This window comes from Lampris incognitus, chromosome 1, assembly GCF_029633865.1.
Source record: "Lampris incognitus isolate fLamInc1 chromosome 1, fLamInc1.hap2, whole genome shotgun sequence".
Taxonomy (NCBI): Eukaryota; Metazoa; Chordata; class Actinopteri; order Lampriformes; family Lampridae; genus Lampris; species Lampris incognitus.
In genome coordinates this window covers 98834955-98856037 of record NC_079211.1, presented here as the reverse complement: position 1 = coordinate 98856037, position 21083 = coordinate 98834955, and the positions used below count along the sequence as shown (strand labels likewise).

The window sequence follows — 21083 nt, the reverse complement described above, 5'->3', positions numbered from 1 at the left end:
AATTTTATTTGTATAGCCCAATATCACAAATTACCAATAGACCCTCGCATCGGATAGGGAACAACTCCCTAAAAAAAAAACCACTTTAACGAGGAGGAAAAATAGGAAGAAACATCAGGGAGAGCAACAGAGGAGGGATCTCTCTCCCAAGATGGAAAGACGTGCAATGGATGTTGTGTTTACACAATTTACAGAATACAACTCTGAAAGAGGATAACAGAACTATAATGGAATTATAAAACATATGAAGAATATGATGAGGAGGATGCCAAGCACTATCCAGATGCCACCACAACAGCCCAGGACCTGAGCCATGCAACCACCATCACCATGTAGACAAAAAAACAAAAAAAACAACACTCATTAGTCACATGTCTGAGTGAGAGAAGGATATAACATTGAAACAGGATAACAAAATGACATAAATTTATAAGATATATAAGAATATAATGTGATGAGGGGGATGCCAAATAGTGTCCAGGTGGTGACCACCATCACCATGGAGACTTGGGAGGAGAACAGACTGCACGTGCACACGAGGGAGACTCACTTCACACCATTCACATACACAGAAGAAGAGACAGGAGACGACATCATTAAGAGAGAGAAAATACATGCAAAAAGACCAATGACCTAATAATTCCCAATTAATCTATTAAGTATGAAACTGATGTAGGCAAGCAAATAAGGCAACTTGAAAAGTAAATACCATGTCATTTGTTTGTTTTTAAAAAAAAAAAATTTGTCAATAGCAATGTTATATTAATAAATCACGGTGAATACTATGTTATTGAAAATCAATGAGGGTTTCATAAATAGTGTGACAAAATCAAATAGAAGACCATATCAATGAAATGTACATTTTTTTCTCTTTAAAATAAGGAAACGCAAGATCATCCAAAATATCTCATAACCCTTCCCTATCGGTGTGGTCTAGAACTGGGCCTGTGGTGGTAACAGACAGATTGTTTCTTGTGATAAGTCATCACTAGGACATTATCCAAGTCAAATCATCCATAAAGATTATCCTCAATCCATTTATTTCAATGCTGAGGGACAGTCAGAAACATGAACAAGTCATGGGAATTAGGGCTGTGTTCAAAACAGCATGCTTTATATTGGAATTCTGCATACAAAATTCCGAGTGCAGATTCCTTGCTAATGAATTTTCGCTCATGTAGTAAGCATCTGGGCACTCATTGTGTACACATTATTGGCAAACTGCACACTGTAGCTGGACTACGGGACACCCCAGCCACCCTGGACACAATCTGTTCTCTCTACTGCCGTCTGGCAGTATAGAGACATTCACACTTAGGGACAATTTAGTGTGGCTGATTCACCTGACCTACATGTCTTTGGACAGTGGGAGGTAAACCGGAGCACCCAGAGAAAACTCATGCAGACAAAATGAAAACTCCACACAGAGGATGACCCCCAAGGTTGGACAACCCCAGGGTTCGAACCCCGGACCTTCTTGCTGTGAGGCAACCACACTAATCACTGTGCTACCGTGCCTATTACCATCATCTGAATGGGAAAAAAAGAGAATTTCCTGAGCGCTTTGATAACTCGGCAATAAAAATGCAGAAGCGTGTGAATATTGCTTGGTGTCACATGACTATCAGCAGTCTACAATACAATAAACAATATCAGTGTAACACTTAAAATGGGTGTACAAGATGCCATGATAACACTTTTAAATTTTCTGTACCGCCATCTTGAGGGGAAAATTGCTCATGCCAGGCTGTTGTTTTTCCTCAGCCTTTACCATGATCCAGCCACATCTGTTAGCAGAAAAGCTAATTCATCTCCTCAAACTGGATCTTAATCTAGTTGGCTGGATATTGGACTTCTTGACTGATAGGTCCCAGTGTGTGAAGGTTAATGGCTCTTTTTCCAATCAGCCGTATTCTTCAACCGGTTCCCCCCTGTTAAAGTGTGTTGTTTCCTTCTACTAATGAGACTTTACAACTCGTTTCAACCCCACTGGGCTATAAACTTTAATAATAACTTCGGCACGTAAGGTTATGCATCATGCTCGGTCCGTTATTCCAGGTGCAACAACATAAACGACCCCTGTGTAAACAAGGAACTAAACAATGGTTCCTAACAATAGTTCCTATTGTTACATCCTTTCTCTTTTCAGAGTTTCTTCTTTTTTTAGAACCTTTAATACATTTTTTAATTGTCTATTGCTGTAAACAATAAAATACAAACAAAACTCTTTGCTACTAACAGTGTACGAATATCAACATTCAAAATGTTTTTCATATTAACAATGACATATCAGTTACTTATAGCTCCTAATGAAAATGAACATTATCAACGACTGTGTATCAAAGTGCTATGGCTTTTCTTCATTGTCCTTTGAGAGCTCAGCGGCTCTGCACAGCTGCAAACATGTGTCCAGTGTCAAGTTTTTCTCTCGGAGCAGTCTTTCTCTTACGATTGTGTTGTTACCTCCACACACAATCCGATCCCAAATGAGCGAGTCTCTCACTGTCCCAAAGTTGCATGTTCTTGCCAACACTCTCAGTTCCATGACATAACGGTCTATATTTTCACTGGTGCCCTGGTTTCTTGTAAAAAACCGATAACGTTCCAGTCTCGTTAACGCTGGGGTCGCAGTGATCATCAAACTTCTTGATGACGTCATCTAACGTCCATGCATCTTTCGGTGTGTCGCCCAGTAACGTGTCCATAAGTTCCCTGCCGCTCTTCCCGACAAGATAGCTGAACAGTTTCATCCTCTGTTTGTAATCGGCGTCAGCCATGGCTAAATCCACATACAGAGCAAACTCGTCCCTATATACTGAACGTTGCTTAGGAACACTAACCGCTCTCCCGCTCCTAGAAACTTTTCCGCACCAAACTTCAAACCGAGTCGTCCGCCGCTGCCACCATGTTAAAGTGTGTTGTTTCCTTCTACTAATGAGACGTTACAACTCGTTTCAACCCCACTGGGCTATAAACTTTAATAATAACTTCGGCACGTAAGGTCATGCATCATGTGTTGCAAGTGTAGGTGCATATGAATAACAGACAGAGTCGGGCTGTGTCGCTTAGTAACATGTATTCACCGGCTGTGCCCATAACAGAACTGAGGCATGTTACACAAGGCAAGTATACATCAATCAGTGCCCCCAGGGGAAGCTGTTGGCTGCACAACATTACCCTACAACATCTCCCTTCCTTTCGTAGAATACAATACTAAGTAATATAATGGATAGTATTAGCCATTAGAACATTAGTGCTCATATCCCAATATTAAAGTAGTGCATTGGAAATAGTGCATCAAGAAGGAACAGCAAGTCAATATCAACCAAAACCTCTGCAGAACAATAACGACAAAATGGTAGCATCAGAACATCCACAAGACCACTGAATAAGAACATTAGAAGTGAACATCACAGTTTTTTGTTTCGTTTTTTTTTTTAATGTCCACAGTCCAGTGTGTGTGTGTGTGTGTGTGTGCATGTGAGCGTGTGTGTGTCAATCTCAGTACAGTGTATGACCTAGAGGTCAAGTCTTTCTGGAGGCTTAATCTGCCTCCCGCTCCGGGAGAAGGCCCGGCCCTGTAACTCACGGCATGGTGTGGTCACAGCCTGTGGGGGAGATGGCGGCGACCTCGGGGCTGACGACCTTGGAGACATTACAGGGCTGCTGACGACTTCCTCCATGCTGCCCCCGCCCACATGGCCCCCTTCAGCTGCACACGCGCCCACAGGCTGCTCCGGTGGCCGTTCTGTGTGGGCTGACGGCTGTGGAAGGGCAACCTCCGCTGGTCGGAGATCAACCCTGTTGCGACGGTACGTGGTTCCCTCCACGTTGACGAGATAGGACCGCGGTCCCACCTGCTGCAGGCATACTCCTCTCCTCCATCGGCCCGTCCTGTCACCCGGGATTGGTTTCATCCTGACAGGCTGGCCGACGTTTAGCTCTGGCAGATCCCTCGCAGTTCTGTCATATGTCAACTTCGCTGCCTGATGCTTCACCCTCAGCTTGTCTGTGACCCCAGTGATGATCTGAGGTGCTAGCAGCTGGTCGGCCACAGGGAGAAGAGTTCTCAGCCTCCGTGACATCAGCCGTTGTGCTGGGCTGCAGCGCATGTCTTCAGTGGGCGTTTTTCTCCAGTGTAGAAAAGCCTTCCAGGGGTCCTCGTCGGCCCGGTCTGCTTTTCTGCATAGGCCTTTCACGATCTTCACTGCAGACTCTGCTTTGCTGTTAGCTTTTGGGTGTCTCGGGGAGGACATGACATGTTCGAAGCCCCACTCCCTCGCAAACGCCCGAAACTCTCCACAATCAAACTGACCTCCGCAGTCGGAAATGACCCGGTCAGGGATACCGTACCGTGCAAACTGCGCCTTGCACCTTCGGATGGTCGTTTCTGCCGACAGGTCTGGGAGTAGATCAATCTCCCAGAAGTCTGAATAGTGATCCACCATGAGCAGGAAGTCCTGCCTTGCGTAGCTGAACAAGTCCATGCTCACCAGCTGCCAGGGACGTGTGGGGAGCGGGTGTGACATCATAGACTCTTTTTGTTGCTCGTGTGCATACTCGTTACACACTGAGCACTGCTGCACATAGTCTTTGATTTCCCCCTGCATATTTGGCCAGTAGAGAGTATCCCGGGCCTGTCTATAACAAGCCTCACCCCCCACGTGGTTGTAGTGGATCCGTTTCAGCATCTCAGGACGCATAGCTTTCGGAATGATGACACGCTGGCTCCTAAAAAGCACACCGTCCTGTGCGCTTATTTCATCTCTGATGGCCCAGTATTCTCTGACGGCTATGGGGCTCTCCTCTTTGTGTTCTGGCCATCCCTCCAGCACGACCGACTTGAGTGTTTGAAGACACACATCCTCCTCTGTGTGTTTTCGAATCTGTGCGAGGCGTTGGCTGGTGACGTTTAGATAGTCTGCCTGCTGAATGGCTGCCGTGTCGTAGGTCTCCGTCCTGGTCGCTGTCCATGTGCTACATTGATGCTCTCCGCAGTCACAGAGCTGCTAAGTGACATGGATTTTAACTTATTGTTCAACACCTCCGCTGCACGGCAAATGTCAATAGCTCCCTCCAACTTAAGCTCCTTTTCTCTTAGCATGCGTCGTCTGGCGCCCTCATCAGTTGTTCCAAGAACAAGCCTGTCCCTTATAAGCTCGTCTCTTATAGCTCCATATTCACATGTGGCAGCCTTTTCTCTCAGTCTCGTGACAAAAGCATCCACAGGTTCTCCTTCCTCTTGTTTAAGGTTGCCAAAAACATACCTCTCAAAGATGACGTTTTTGGTAGGTGTGAAGTATTCCCCCAGTTTGTCGAGTATCGCTCCGGCGTCTTTCTGCTCTTCCGCTGTGAGTCCCAGGTTGTGCACGTAAACATGGAGGCATTCCTTCCCCATTAGCCTCCGGAGCGTCGCTGCCTGCACCGGCTTCTCTGCCTTGTCGATCCCGGTCGCAAGCACATAATCCTCAAACTCTGATCGAAAGCTAGCCCAGTTGCTGTGAAGATCCCCAGTCATCTTCATGGGCTCCGGCGGCGGAATATTGGAAGCCATCGTCTTGGCTCGATGCTAATGCTAGCAGGCTAACTGAAACTTCTAGCTACGCTTAGTAAAAAAATAAACGCACACTGTTCAAGCAACAGGCAACGTAAGACTCACGTTGGGTTCCAATACAGCTTCTGACACCATGTTGCAAGTGTAGGTGCATATGAATAACAGACAGAGTCGGGCTGTGTCGCTTAGTAACATGTATTCACCGGCTGTGCCCATAACAGAACTGAGGCATGTTACACAAGGCAAGTATACATCAATCAGTGCCCCCAGGGGAAGCTGTTGGCTGCATAACATTACCCTACAACATCATGCTCGGTCCGTTATTCCAGGTGCAACAACATAAACGACCCCTGTGTAAACAAGGAACTAAACAATGGTTCCTAACAATAGTTCCTATTGTTACACCCCCAGGGCTGTTGCCTCTCCCCGTTACTCTACATTTTGTACACTAATGACTGTCGCAGCAACCGTACCAGTAGACACATATTCACATTTGCGGATGATTCAGTGATTGTAAGTCTTATTGAAGGGGATGAGGAACAACATGGACCTGTGGTCGATGATTTTGTATCTTGGTGTGATGAGTCCTTTCTCCACTTAAATGTGTCTAAAACTAAAGATGTGATAATCAGTTTTAGAAAGACTCCTAGTCCTGTACCAACCAGCATTAAAGGTGCTGACATTGAGCTTGTGGACAGCTACAAATATCTGGGGGTTGTTCTTGACAACAAATTGTGCTTAGAAACTCACGTTGCTTCCACATCAAAGAAGGTCCAACAAATACTTTTTCTTTACCTGAGGAAAATGCGTACATTTAATGTCTCGTCCCAGATGATGACTCTCTTTTATAGACGTTTTATTGAAACAGTTTTAATGTACTGTATTGTTGCTTGGTTTGGTAACTTGAGTCTGGCCAATAAAAAACGGCTTGATAGACTCATCAAATGGGCTTGTATGATTTCAGGGAGAAGTCAAGCCCAGCTTACTGAGCTTTATAATAGGAAGGTGTTCAGAAAGGCTACTTGCCTTCTGGAGTGCCAAGGTCACCCCCTTCGGCCAGAGTTTGAGCTGTTATGCTCAGGTCATCGGTTGAGGATGCCCTGTATTAGGGACTAATAAATACAAGGCTGCCTTTGTCGCCACTGCCATTCAATTGTTAAATGGTAGATAGTATGTATCTGTTGTCTGCAGATCGCCTGTTTCCTTGGTCTGTATATTTGAACTCCTATGGTTCTCCTTGCCCACTATATCCTGTTGTCAGTTCTGCCTTAGTGTTTTTTTGTTTTGTTTTTGTGTGAGGGTTTTATATTTACTGGCTGCAAACTAATTTCCCTGTAAGGGACAATAAAGATACCCGGACTCTGACTTTGACTTTGAAAATGACCACTTACATCTTCATTGCTCCTCACAAGTTATTCAGAAAAAAAGTAGCAGTAACCTTTGATTGTAAAGTACCTAACGTTAAAGGGTAACACTTTATTTTAGGGGGTCGGAAATTACCTAATAATTTCCTAGTAATAAGGTGGTAATTATCACGTAATTTCTTAGAAATAAGGTTGAAAATACCTTGTAATTTCCTACTAATAAGTTGGTAGTTTTTACAGGTAATTTTACAGCTAACCCTAACCCAAATTACAAGGTAATTTCAACCTTATTTATAAGAAATTACGTGATAATAACCACCTTATTACTTATGTAGCGACCCCCCCTCCGACCCCCCGATAAAGTGCAACCCGTTAACGATATGCAGCAGAACAATAGCAGCGCCATCTTGAGTTCACGCAACGCATGAACGCTAATAAGGCAAAGCAACAAGAGGCCTTTCCGTCGCCCTACTTACTCTCACATGACGTGAACGCAGCAGAGGAACGAAACACCAAATTTAGGGGGGGAAACACTACAGGGAGTCCCGGGTTGCGAACGCGTGACTTGCAAACCCCCGTACTTACGAGCCGCCCTCCGTAAAGCCCATTATTTAAAAAAAATAATTGAGTTACACGCAATGGTTCGTACTGTAACCGGTTATTTTCTTGCCCGGTGCGGGATTCGATACGAGGTGTACTACGCCACAAGGCGACGTCACTAACCGCTCGGCTAAAGGGTCAGACCCGTTAGCTAGGGGCTAACGTGTCTTATTACTAGTTTACAGTACTAACGAACGGAGGGACTACTTTGCGCGACGCTCAAAACACTGCGCGTTTTAGGCAGTTCGTCGGCCCGAGGGAGATCAACGCCACGCATTTGTCGCCATTTTAAGTCGGATCTCGTAAACGTTGTGCGCGTTGTGTTTTCGCTTAAAAATTCGTGTGTTTACCCTCGTAATCATGGCTTCAACGCGTACATCTGATGCAAGTGGCGGTGATGCATGGAAGAAAAGGAAAACGATCACGACTGAAACGGAAGTGGAAATAATAAAGCGTTCAGAGAGAGTTGAAACGCTCTTACCGTCTTTTCACTTACCCGGTGAGGTGGGGAGGAAAGCCCGAGCGGGCTCTCGTTTCTGACGTCAAGCGGCCGGCGGCCTCCGCCGATCGTGACGCGCTCCGAGGACAGCGGCAGGTGGGGTTAGAAATGTAAGCATTCATTCATTCATTCATTCATTCATTCAATATCCAAACCACATAGCCTTACTCAGGGTCGTGGGAATGCTGGAGCCTATCCCAGCAGTCATTGGGCGGCAGGCGGGGAGACACCCTGGACAGGCCACCAGACCATTAGACTAATAAGTCGTATTAAAGAAAATTGTCTTTAACGTTTTTTTATACCTATACACACACATTCTGTCTCTCAACTATAAATAATGTACTGTAGTTACATTTGTTATTATTACTGCGTTATTATATTTACGAGGTTTTAGGTAAAATACTATACTAAGACGAACATTTGACTCATTGACCCTAGACGTGAACTGTGCGTAACTGATCCGACTTACATACAAATTCGAACAAAACATGGAACCCGTTCGTAATCCGGGGACTTCCTGTACCAAAAAAAAAACTTGTGCTGCGTTATTAACGTATCTTTATTGGTTCAGTTGGATTTAGCAAAGGGATGGTTTTAATCAAGCCATAACAGTACCAGAAACATAAAGGCAAACAATAAGTTAGAAACATGTATAAAACTGATAGCATCGTGTCCTCTAAACAATATGATAAGTACATTTATCATCTACATCAAAAGGAACACCTTGTTTAGACAGGGTTGTTGTGATCACACTATTATGGTAGGCCAACCGGCTATCTACACAGTTAAAAAAAGAGAAAGTAAAGCTCAAATGGCACATATTTACTCTGTTAATTCACCATACTATAATAACAGTAATAAAGATGATAATACTAAGTAATACATTAGTGATAATCAGTTAATATTTTTAAGCAATATCTTTGTTTGCTGGCATAAACAACACATATAAAAGCCATGATATTCACATCTGAGCCCCCTGTACACTGGAACTCCTGTGTAGTACAGCACACAGTGCAGTTAGCACGAATGCTTGTTTTGGAAAAGGCAGCACTTCCACGATTTTCTGATTTCCCTTTAAACTTCTTGTTCTAAATGAATACACATAGTAAAGTATATTTTTTTCTTCACATAAAAGGATATACAGTTTCAATCAGGCTTTTGACTTTCATTAGTGTGAAATATTCGGTCACACTCCCCTTTCTTTTAAGCGTCAATATACATTGAACTGTACTTAAAGCCACAAACTGTTGCTTCATTCTAAATCTACCTTCACTTGCTATATTGCCACTCGGCCCTCTATCCTCAATCTCATAAATTGAAGCTTTTCACATTTTAAGACGCACACACACACACACACACACACACACACACACGTGCACACACGTGTGCGCACACTCACACATTATATATTTATATTTATACTATATGTATCTCTTTCTAGTATGTCATACATTCTATAACATTTCAGAACTTGGGGCACATTGACTGATATCTCGGCTGTAAATGCACAAAGAGAATGATGTAATTACTGCAATAACCAAATTCAGATTGTGTGCTTCCATTTACGCTTTCATTGCACCCACTCCCTGTTCAACGCGGGCAACAGGGACATTTTCTATTGACTTGCACTAGATGGGATCACTGTAAAAGCTCTCCAATGACTCCTAGTGCAGATTTTTAGTCACTGCAGGTGGTCTCGAGAGATTGTGAGCCAGGTTCCTTCCCTCCTACAATCCCTGAACTCATCACATTGATAAGATATGGATTTGATTATCTACCAAACCTATTCATTTAAGTCACTTCGTAGAAAATATAAACTCTGTTGGTCTTTATGAAGTATTTTGATGTGTCATACAGGATGAATCCTGTGAACAATGTGACCTGACATTTTAATCAAGGATTAATCAGTGACCTTTTGCATGTTTCCAATCAGCTCAACTGTCTGTCTAATCTTGTTCATTTATTTCATCAGATCTCAGCAGTAGGTCATAATAATGCGTGGAAATGTGGAATAAGGCGCTTTGGCCAAAAATGCAACATTATACACTTTAGCCACTAATGCTACTTTTACATTATCACACACACACACACACACACACACACACACACACACACACACACACACACACACACACACACACACACACACACACACACACACACACAATGAATAAATACCGCATAATATTCCTGTTAATAATTTCTGACAATATCCCTGATTTTCTTGGTCCTTTACTAGTGTGGGCATCAAACAACCTCTGTATCAGTGCTGTTATCTAAACATTGTCGTTTCACATTTATTCTTTAGCTGTACATCAGTGTTACACAGTATTCATAAACACTGATAATGCAGGATGTGGTGAGCAAGCTGTTGAGAGACAGAGGCCGTCATAGGGTTGTAGATGGTTATTAATTGATTGAATGTAGTTCTGTAGTGTATGTTATCTTTTACAGTAGGCCTTTATAGCCGTTTAGTGGCTATAGCTGCTTTAAACTCAAGTCAATGTTAATGTAACGACTGTTGTTTTTTTCATTGGAGTGTATAGCTTTATTCTACTGTAGACTGACATGTTTTGCTATTGTAATCTGAATCACTTGTTTGTGTATAATAGGCCTTATCTGTGTGTTGTACTGGAGGATTTGCAGGGAGCTGTCTTTATATCTCAGTGGATTCGATCCTCTCCAAACGGGTGGGTCCCGCCCAGGGCGGGGCAAGCTGGTGGAGAGATGGGGGGCCTTTCTGGTCCTCACAAGGTGGGGAGAGGGTGAGGGCAATTGGGGCAGGGAGAGAGGTAGGGGGTTGGGAAGACAGAGGTGACAGGGCAGGCGGCGGAGGGGGAGAGCCAGAGGAAGAAGCAGAGGGAGTGGTGGCAGAGATTGTGCCCAATTTGGCCCCCAACTGTCCCATGCGCTTCTCCAAAGCCTGGTTCTTCTGCAAGGTCTCCACATAACTGAGCTGTAACTGGGCCTGGTATTTCAAAACCCGCTCCTTCTCATCCTGCCAGGTGTGTCGCTCCTGGTCAAAGTTGAGAGCCTGCCGTTCCCTCTGCTGCCGCTCAAGCCGCAAAGCTGCCTGCAGCTGCTCCAGTTGCCTGCGCAGGTCCTCTGCCTCTTCCCAATGACTATCCTGGCCCCTCTGTGGCTGTTGGGCCTCCTGACGCAGCTGGACCTCCTGGCAAAGTTGAGGATCTGGGCGCAGCTGGGCCTCCTGACGCAGTTGGACATCTTGGCGTAGCTGGGCCTCCTGACGGAGTTGAGCCTCTTGGCGGAGTTGGGCTTCTTGGCGGAGTTGGACCTCTTGACGCAGATGGGCTTCCTGGCGGAATTGAGCCTCCTGACGGAGATGGGCCTCTTGGCGGAGTTGGACCTCTTGGCGGAGTTGAACCTCCTGTCTCAGCTGGGCCTCCTGACGGAGTTGGGCCTCCTGACGCAGCTGGGACTCCTGACGCAGATGCATGTCCTGGTGGAGGTGGGCCTCCTGGCGCTGTTGCACATCACGCCACTGGGCCTCTTCTCGCTGCTGCCTTTCCTGTCTCTGAGCCTCCTGTCTCTGGGCTTTGGCCTCATCACTCTGAAGACTGAGCAAGGTGTCAGAGGTTGGGGTGAGGGAGGTAGAAGGGGGTTCAGAGGGGTTGCGTGGGCAGTGGAGTACTCCCCAAGGGGGCAACAGCCCTGCTGCTGCCAAGTTAGGACCCATGACAACTTCTGCCCCTCTGCTTGCCTCACTCAGAGCCCGTTTCAAGCTTAGCACCTCCGCCTCAAACACACCTAGCTTTTCTCTAAGGATCGACACCTGTTAAAACAAGACGTTATGTCATAATCTGATATCAAGTGTGTCATGTTTTTAAATTTGACTGTTTGAAGGCTTAATGTGAGTATATGTGTATGTATGTATGTGCATTTGTGTGTTTGTATATATGTGTGTATGTGTGTGTATGAGTGCACACGTGTGTGTGTGTGTGTGTTTAGCGTCAGTGTGCAGGTGCTAGTATGTGCATGTGTCTGTGTGTGATATATCAAATCCCCACACCTCTGACAGAGTCCTCCTCAGTTCTCCTTCACATTTCTCCAGTTCCAAACTCTTGGCACTGTAAGAGTCCTTCAGGCCCAGCATGGCCTCCTCCCTCTCCCTCAGCTGGGCATTGAGCTCCTTCAGCTGGCCCCTCAGGGCAACCATCTCTCCAGCTCGCTGGGTCACTTCAGCCTGGCTCTCCCTCAGCTGCTGCTTCAGCAGAGAGATCTCACCCGCCTTCTGACACACCTGCCAGATGAGGAAGAAGTAGAGGAGGGGCGGGGGGAGGCTGTAAAGATTTCTGCTTTCCTTATTTCAGTTGAATTAAATGGAAGAAGGCTGAGCCAGCAGTTTAGTGGTGGGAACAGAAGGTGAGCGTATCCCCCTAAGCCAATGACGTACTTACACAAGTGGGTTGGGCATAAGTACACTACCACCGTGTGTGCTTACACACACACACACGCACACTACTTTCAGCACCTCAGTGCCCAGTCCACCAGCACATGAGCTTGAAAGTATTTTGCCAAACTGTAACTGTCAAAGTTCGGCACACCCACATGCTCATACACACACACTGGTTCACAACTCACCTCCCACTTGGTCTCCTCCAGGCGAGGCAATATGTCAGCCTGCTCCTTCCTGTAATCCAGACACTTCCTCTCCAGCTCCTCTCTCTGGGCCAACAGAGCCGCCATCTCCTCCTGGAGCCTCCTCTTGTCTTGGGACAAACGACTTATCTGAGCCTGCAGAGCAGTCTGGGAGCGCTGGGCACGACGTGTGACCTGCAGACAGAGATGTAGAGTTTATGACTGTGGTGGCAGTTGGTGACCTGTTTATCTTTGACAAGGGAGATGGATAGCAGCCACGCTCTTGCTTTCTGGCATGTTCTCTGGCTTTTAGTCTTAACTGATAAGATGCACGTAATAACTGCAATGAAAATAAAGTGCAGCTCAAGTAAAATTTTGTCTAAAAATGCTCTTTTAAAACTGATTCAAGGGAGGACAAAGATTTGGCTGACCTAATGTCATCAAGCAGGTTATTGCAAATCATCAAGTTAACTAATATTTTTTTTACCTATGGGAGTTTTGTTTAGTGGAATTTCTTTTTTAATTGGTTTGCTTACTTGACCAAATGTTAAATTGAAGGGGTAGAACTTTTAATGAGTCACATGTTGTTACAATGGTGGGTCAGGTGTTTGCACAAGGTGGGCAAACACTGCGTTTTCAAATGTTCTTTCTTTCTTATTGTGTTGCAGAGGTGCATGGCAGCCGTGATCACACCTGAAACGCCCTCTGGGAATGTTCATCTTTTAATCAACGTCACTTCAAATGTGGAACGTTAATATCCTTTGTATGTTCAAGATCTACAGGCTTTAACTAGCGCATTATGTGTTAGCGTGTGCATGAGGATCTCACTACAGGGCACATGAGGTCACCTGCTGCAGACGTGAGGCATAGTTTTGTCTCAGCTCGTCCATCTGACGCTCCCAGACGCGTTGCTTCTCCTCAAACACTTGAATGATGGCCGCCTCACTTTGGTCCAGGTTACGGCGCATGTGCTGCACCTGGTGGACAAGAGGAAGAGGAGAAAAACTGACGAGAATCCAGATCCAGTTGATCAAGATGGTCCCACTACTCCCCAACAAAAACCAAGGGGGGGCAGGGTGGAGAGGTGGGCATGCCCCACCAATATTTCTGTCAATAAATGATGCCGCAAAGCAGCTACTCAACATGTACAGTAGATAAGAATACATAACTTTGTAAGGAGATAAATGAGCATCAAACTTAAGAACATTAAACTAAATAAGCCAAAATCCATGAAAACTACCCAAGCTTGGGGATGATGGCAACCCATATGAAGTCTTTAAAAAAAACCCGTGAGTGCAAAACCAGCCACAATATGCCATTTTAAGCTAAAATATATGTGTTTAAATGAATCTCCTCTGAAAAGAAAACTGCCAGTCTCACAGTAGTGCTAGGCCTACTCGCAATTACAAACTGGCACTGATACTGTATCGTTTTGTTCACAGCAATTGTGCATTTCCATGACGTGCCCTTGTTTTCAGCGAGCCTCCTTTGGGTGATGTCTAACCTCTTGCTCTTTCTCCCACAGCCGGTCCTCCAGGTCCTGGATGATGTCATCGGATGATGGGGATGGGCGTAGGGGTGCCGGGGCATCGCTCAGATGGCTCAGCCTCTGATAGGAGGAGGAGCTCTTTCCCGAGGAGGAGCGCCCACTGTCTGAGGCACTAAGCCCATTCTGAGAGGGACGCCAAGGACAATTATGCTTTTGGCAGCCAGATGCTATCACAGTTGTTGTCTGAATTACACACTGCAAGTTCTTCTGTGTTTAACATGTGAGTACAGCGCCTGTTATTAAACTTATTTAACTAGGTCAAAACTCCAGCTCGGATTTCTCAAGCTGAAAACAATCGAGTCGTGTGCGTGCGTGTGTGTGTGTGTGTGTGTGAGTGTGAGTGTGTGTGTGTGTGTGTGTGTGTGTGTGTGTGTGTGTGTGTGTGTGTGTGTGTGTAGATGCCAATTCTACCTGGTAGCCAGGTTTCTCCAGTTTCTCCAGGCCTGCAGCTACTCCAGCCGTGCCTAGTCTGTTGATGTGGCTTGTGGAAGCACTGAGAGGCCCCAGGGCCGCTGGGGGTCCATAACCTGACCCGGAGCCTGTGTAGGTGGGGAGGCTAGTCAGAGAGTTTCTCCCCGAGTCAGACATCCCTCCCTGGACTCCTTCATTGCCACTTGCACCTCCCTCAATTCTGCTGACCCTCACTGGGCTGTCCTGGTCAAGGAGAAGGGCCTCTGGGACCTCCCCTGTTTCTCCTCCTCCTCCATCCCTGACTCTCCTGCCACCTCTCCCCTCACCAATTCCGTCATTCCTTCCCTCAGTCTTCCCCTCGCTCCCAGCGCCCCCTGCCTGGCCCACCAGGTTCTGCATGGAGTGGAAGCTTTTGGGCACCACCGGTTTGAATGCGGAGGGACGAACCAGCCCCGAGTTGTTCTGTGTCATAGGAGAGAGGGAACGAGAGAGAAAGGGAAAGAGAGAGACCGAGAAGGCGGGGAGAAAAGGAGAGAGAGACACCGACATACATTGAAGGAGAGGTGGATTATTTACAAGTCAAAGTCAGTCCAGCAGAAATCAACATTGGCAGATGAAATGCAATTACTTCAATTACATCATGACATGTCAAACATTGTTATAGTAAGGATGGACCAAAATAAGTAAAACATCCAGGAACAAAACTCAGCATTATGATGTGGTAAGTATAAGAGCAAGTGATTTTAAACCATGATACTATATTGATCTGAACTATAGATAGCTATGTATAATCATTGTAAACATAAGTGTTTAAACTATTTCGATGGATACTTGGTTTATCATGTCAAGCACAGCCTGTACCGCCTCAAAAATCATCTCGTGCAAGATGGGCTGATCATGCGGCCCTTACGGTCTTCCAAGCACACGTTGTAAAGTTATTGTACCCATGTGTGCTAAACCATTACCTGCTCCAGTTTTCCTGAAACAGGCAGGATCTTGGGAGGGTTGTGGTTGGGAGGGTTGTGGTTGGCGGGATTGTTCTCGCTGTCTGTCCGGGCCATTGCCATCTCTCTGTGCTGGTGCTGATTCATGGCACCGCTGTTCTTCTCACTTCCTCCGAGACCCACAATATTCCCACACACATCTAGACTTCCAGCCTGCATCTCTCTTTCTCGCTCTCTCTCCCGCTCTCTTTCTCTCTCCCTTTCCAACCTCTCATTTTCTAACCTCTCTCGTTCCCTCTCCCTCTCTCTCTCCCTCTCCCGCTCCCTCTCCCGCTCTATCTTCTCCCTCTCGATTCTCTCTCTCTCCCTCTCTCTGGCTCTTTCCCTCTCTCGTTCCCTCTCTCGCTCCAAGCGCTCCCTCTCCACTCTTTCTCTCTCCCTTTCTCGGTTTCTCTCCCTCTCTCTCTCTCTGTCTAGCCTCTCTCTGTCCCAGTCTCTGTCCCGGTCCCGGTCCCTCCCTCTATCTCCTCTCTCACGCAGCCTTTCCCTCTCCCATTCCCTCTCCCTCCTGCTCTCCAGTTGGTTGTTGTTGGATGGGGCTGCCACGGTACATTCCGTGTTGGTGGAGGAGGCTGTCTCGGTGGGCCGGTCTGTCCCGGTACAAGTCCCCGTCCCAATACTGACGCTTCCTCGCTCGTCACTGGAGGCCGTTCCGTCCGATATGGTGGCCGGGGGGCGGGGCAGGCGCTCGGCACTGCAGCTGCGGTCAGCAGGGCAACGGCGAGAGAGCGGAGGGGCCCGGGGAAGGGTGGTCCTCGTGCCCACTGACTTCATGGCAAACTCCTGCTCTCCTGCCACCCCGCTGCCAACACTGCCCATAGCGGGGGGGAGGGTCAAAGGTCAGGGATTAGAGGTTTAGGAGTCAGGACTGAAGGGGAGGGTCACACATGCACGTGGAAGTGGTGTGGGTCATCACAACCTAATGCAGGCAGTGGGGGCACACACACTAGAGGAACACAGAGAAACAAAAGGAGTTATACAATACTGTATAACAGGTAGTTACACAATGAGTGTCAAAACTGAACTGATTCCATCCCACATAGGCAGGCGGCATGGTCCTCCCACTGTGATAAACGTGAACGGGGTGAGACAGATAGAGAATGAAACCTCTCTGGTTTTGTCATGCTGATGGAAACAGAATGAAGCCTTGCTTTCTGTTTTGCATTGTGCTTGCACATGGATCTCTCCTTCACCCCTTTAACCGGTCAAGTGCACACACACGTGCACACGCACGCACACACACATGCACACAGACGCACACACACATATGTTGGTACACATGCACGCATGTGCGCGCGCACACACATACACACCCAAGCGCACACACACCCGCACATACAATATGTCTGTACACATGCACATGTGCGTGCACACACACACATGCACACATATGTCTGTGCACATGCACACATGTGCATGCACACACACATGCACACACATACACACAAGCAAACTCACCTAAAACATGCAGAGGTATTTATCGCTCCCTCTTTAAAGGTGTGTGCAATGGCATAGGCCAGTGTTTCCCAAACTTTTTCATGCCATGAGCCACCTGTGGAGAAACTTTTTTTTTTGTTGGCCTGAGACTCTTGTGCAGTAAAATCTGCAATAAATTCTAATTCTCAAAAACTAAGATAATTAACAGCCCTCTCTATATCGTTCATCGGTGCGGTATTCCCCTTTTCCCTCTTTAATCATGGCCAACTAATAAGCAAGTGAAACTGACCGGGCATGTCAACAATCAACATTGTGTTTATTGTTGACATCCTTCGACCCACCTGGGCCCCCCTGCTGGGTCGCGACCCGTAGTTTTGAGAGCTACTGGCATAGGCAACTTACAAAAACCAGGCTAAATGGTTGCAGTCTGAAAATGAACACAAAATGCCTTTTTATGTGCGCGTGTGCATGTATGTGTGTGTGGGGGGCGGGGGGGGCGGGGTCGTGGAGGTGTATGAAGTACGACCACAGCACCACGATACAAACTATAACTGCATACTAGGACATCCAACTGCATTGGGTGCAATTTATGAGTTGATTCACGAAGAACACCCAGCAATTATTGGTAGCCAGCAACTCCGCAACGTGGAAGTGTAAAACGGTGCTCACGTCACATGGACATCCGCATCAACCGGATCATACACGTTAAATAAACCGTGCGTCCGCGCGCGCGCGCACGCGCGGACGTGTGCCGTTCTGTGTGCAAAAAAAAAATACTTGTGTTGATCTGCTATGGGATAAATGACGTTAAAACGCGGCCGAGAGAGAGAGAGAGAGAGAGAGAGAGAGAGAGAGAGAGAGAGAGAGAGAGAGAGAGAGAGAGAGAGAGAGAGAGAGAGAGAGAGAGAGAGAGAGAGAGAGAAGCGCAGCCCCGGTCGCTGTTCGTCCCCTTCTCATCCTATTTACTGGAGGTTTACTTCCACTCGGGTGAATAGTAGTAGTAGTAAAATAGACTGTCCATCTACCCGCTGCTCTGCCTCCATCCCCTCCTCTCTCTCCCTCTCTCCCCCTCTTTCTCTCTGCATCCCTGGGCGGCAAGGGCGGCTTTGGCAGCATCCGCATCAAGCCCGCCGACACAATTATTCAAGATTTCGTCGGAGCAAAGGGACGATCTTTGCCGACGAAACGCCCCTAAATGCGCAGCGCTATCGAAGGCTGTATCATGCAGCGCCTTTGATTAACCGACTGTAGCATCTCCTCGGCGATGTATCATCAAAGGCTTACTCACTATTTGCAGCTCCGCTGTTTTGTAAGATGGCAACCCCAATAAATAATATTGTCACAAGCGGCAACGGTCGGCCTTTGGTCCGCTTCGTTTTGAATGTTCCCTTTTTAAGGTATCATCGGGGGGTGGGTGGGTGGGGGTGGGGGGTATTGGTGATTTTGGAGATGCTGTCCTCGGCTGCTGTCAGCGTCGGATGCTGATGATGGAGTCGGTCGGTTGATGCGCGCATCAGCTGAGAGACACACACCCACCTCTGGCACCGCCCCTTTGGCTGCATGATAGAAACGCCCCCTCCGGCACTCATCCAATGCCTTCCATTAAATACGGCCTACGGAGACTACAGCACTGGTGAGCCTATTGGGTGGACAATGCATGGTTGCATCCGATGGACTGATGGATAAATGCTGGGGTGATGGATGGATGAAATTCAGGATCCCCCCCCCATTAATAGTAGTTATTTTATCCATCTGGACTAGGGATTCAGGTACTAACTAATATGTTTACCATGGTTGGAGACACTCTTCGTATACCACTGTGGCATTTTTTTTGTCCTGGTAGGATGAACACTGGTGCAGCAGCGAATGCATTCCTGGATGGAAATATGATGATGATGATGATGTATTGGTGCTTCTTTTGGACAGATAATCTACCATTTCTATGATCAATATTACAGCCGAACAGTGTTTCTAGTTTGTAATACATCGTCTGTGTCCAAAGGATAAATTTTTTACCAAGGTGGGAACTGTGTTACTGATGAGCTGAAGATGATTACCGCCACACCTTGTTTGTAGTTGCCATTGCCAGAGAGAGGGGCAGGTCGAGCAAATCACCGATTTCAACTTTAAATGTAATGGAAGTGAGGTGGTGTGTTCATGGCGTTGTCAGAGAACTTACAGTCAGTCCTATCAAGGCACCCATTTAAAATTTCCCTCACAGCTCAGTATAAGATGTGCTGTTGGGGCCAAATTCAAAAACTACCAAAGGTCATCCCCTGCACCACCTCCCCCCCGTCCCACCATAATATTAAAACATTATAAAATGTCTCTGTGAATACTTTTAAACAGAGCCTCTCAAAAGTGCTGCTGTGTTTTTACCCTCTCTGTTATTACTAAAATACAATCTTTTCTCACAGAGACCAATAAATCAGTCAGTATATGTCAGTATTAATTTGAAGATGTTGAAATACCCATAACAAACTATTTGACATCAACTTTGACACTGATGCAGTCAGGTCTGTGGCAGATATTTGAGCAAAATCCTTTGATACTGGTCTGAGAAAGACTGAATTAAAAAAAAAGTCTTTTAAAAACAACATACATATAGACATATGTCATCTGGACCAACCGCTTTTCCACTCTTCATCCTCTTCATAGCTGCCCTCACCTCCACCTTGCTAATCCACCGCACTTTCAGATTCACTATCCCCACATCATCCAACCGTCTCTCATTTTCTTCATTCTTCAGCCCCTCAAAGTACTCCTTCCACCCTCTCAACACACTCTCCTCACTTGTCAGCACATTTCCATCTCTATCCTTCATCGCCCTCACCTGCTACACATCCTTCCCAGCTTGGTCCCTCTGTCCAGCCAGTTGGCACAAGTCCTTTTCTCCTTCCTTAGTGTCCAACCTCTTATACAACTTGCCATAGGGCTTTTCCTTTGCCTTCGCCACCCCTCTCTTTGCTTTATGCCGCATCTCCTTGTACTCCTGTCTACTTTCTTCATCTCTCTGACCATCCTACTTCTCCTTTGCCAACTGCTTTCTCTGTATAGGAGAATTATCAGTCTACGTCACTCTAACGTCACGCAGGTTCTACTGCGCATGTCGGCTGCAGCAAGGAAGCAGCTGGCGTTGTGTCGTTTTATGCAGTCGGTTGTTAGAATCGTTTTGACAAACAAAATAAAACGCTCAAGTTTTACCGAATTCCGTCAACTCGCACCCCTTTTAAGGCTAACCGGAGGCGTCTTCAGTTGCAAGCAATCAGAAGAAGCGACTGGGGCGAGGAACTAATTAAAAATGGCCGCATTTGCAGTGATTACTTCATAACAGGTAAGTTAACGTTAGGCCTCAGCTAACAGGCTAATCGGCCATAACGTTACATCGCTCGTTTTAACTTAGAACAACAAACATGAAATAACGTTATTGTTGAGTCCTATGCATATATAACTAACGATGTTTGCAAGCAACAGAGTAATTATGTTCAAGTTTGAGTTGAACTAGCTTAGAAGCTAACGTACCTTGGTTCAATTTTGCTAAGGTTGTGTTGCTAGTAACTGTTAACATAGTAGTGGTAGGCCAATGACCTGTTTCGGTGTGTTAACGTAACTGTAAGTCACTGCAATACACTTTATTTGTACAGGAGAGGTATCTGAGGACTGACATTGTCCCGTTTGTCTTCTCCTACTCAACCCAGTCCAGCAAAGGCGATGCAAAACATGAGGTAAATTTGGCCACTTCCTTGTGATTTGTTGTTCACTGTGATCACCCAGCATGACTCGATATAGCATGACTCGAAGTGCAGAGAAGAAATGGTGAGTAATTTAATGTAGCTGTATTTTTTTCAGGATTATCTGTTAGTCCAGATAGTTTCTGTTATGTCTACATTATCTCATGAAGCCCTTTGAGGCATGCTATGTGATTTCCACTGACTTGAAGTGAGGATGTGATAAACCTGTGGTTAACTGAGTAAATTAACTGTTGTGTACTAACTGCTTGCTCTCCCCTGTGTGTATTAGATATGAGAGAAAAAGAAGGGATGAAACCCCCCACAGATAGCCAGAC

General features: G+C 46.2%; 1 protein-coding gene and 1 long non-coding RNA gene across 2 annotated transcripts; one reads left to right on the top strand and one right to left on the bottom strand.

The window, feature by feature from the left end:
* Positions 1-10673: 10673 nt before the first annotated feature.
* Positions 10674-16399, bottom strand: lzts3b (leucine zipper, putative tumor suppressor family member 3b). The gene is made up of 10 exons (XM_056278470.1): positions 16057-16399; positions 15542-15690; positions 14903-15038; positions 14577-14866; positions 14121-14288; positions 13465-13593; positions 12620-12811; positions 12048-12278; positions 11559-11810; positions 10674-11126 (listed from the first exon to the last, which is right to left on the bottom strand). The coding sequence occupies exons 1-10, from the start codon at positions 16397-16399 to the stop codon at positions 10674-10676; spliced, it is 2343 nt and encodes a 780-aa protein (XP_056134445.1).
* Positions 16400-20251: 3852 nt separating this feature from the next.
* LOC130107554 (uncharacterized) lies at positions 20252-21069 on the top strand. The gene is made up of 3 exons (XR_008809817.1): positions 20252-20351; positions 20662-20742; positions 21038-21069. It is a non-coding gene; the product is annotated as an uncharacterized LOC130107554 (long non-coding RNA).
* Positions 21070-21083: the final 14 nt, after the last annotated feature.

Excerpts from the sequence above, each read along its gene's own strand:
- lzts3b (XM_056278470.1), bottom strand. The coding sequence starts at position 16,399 with ATGGGCAGTGTTGGCAGCGGGGTGGCAGGAGAGCAGGAGTTTGCCATG. Across the intron at positions 15,691-16,056 it reads ATGGGAGAGGGAAAGGCTGC|GAAGTGAGAAGAACAGCGGT; the intron begins GTGAGAGAGGAG and ends TGGGTCTCGGAG. Across the intron at positions 11,811-12,047 it reads TGAGGAGGACTCTGTCAGAG|GTGTCGATCCTTAGAGAAAA; the intron begins GTGTGGGGATTT and ends TTGTTTTAACAG.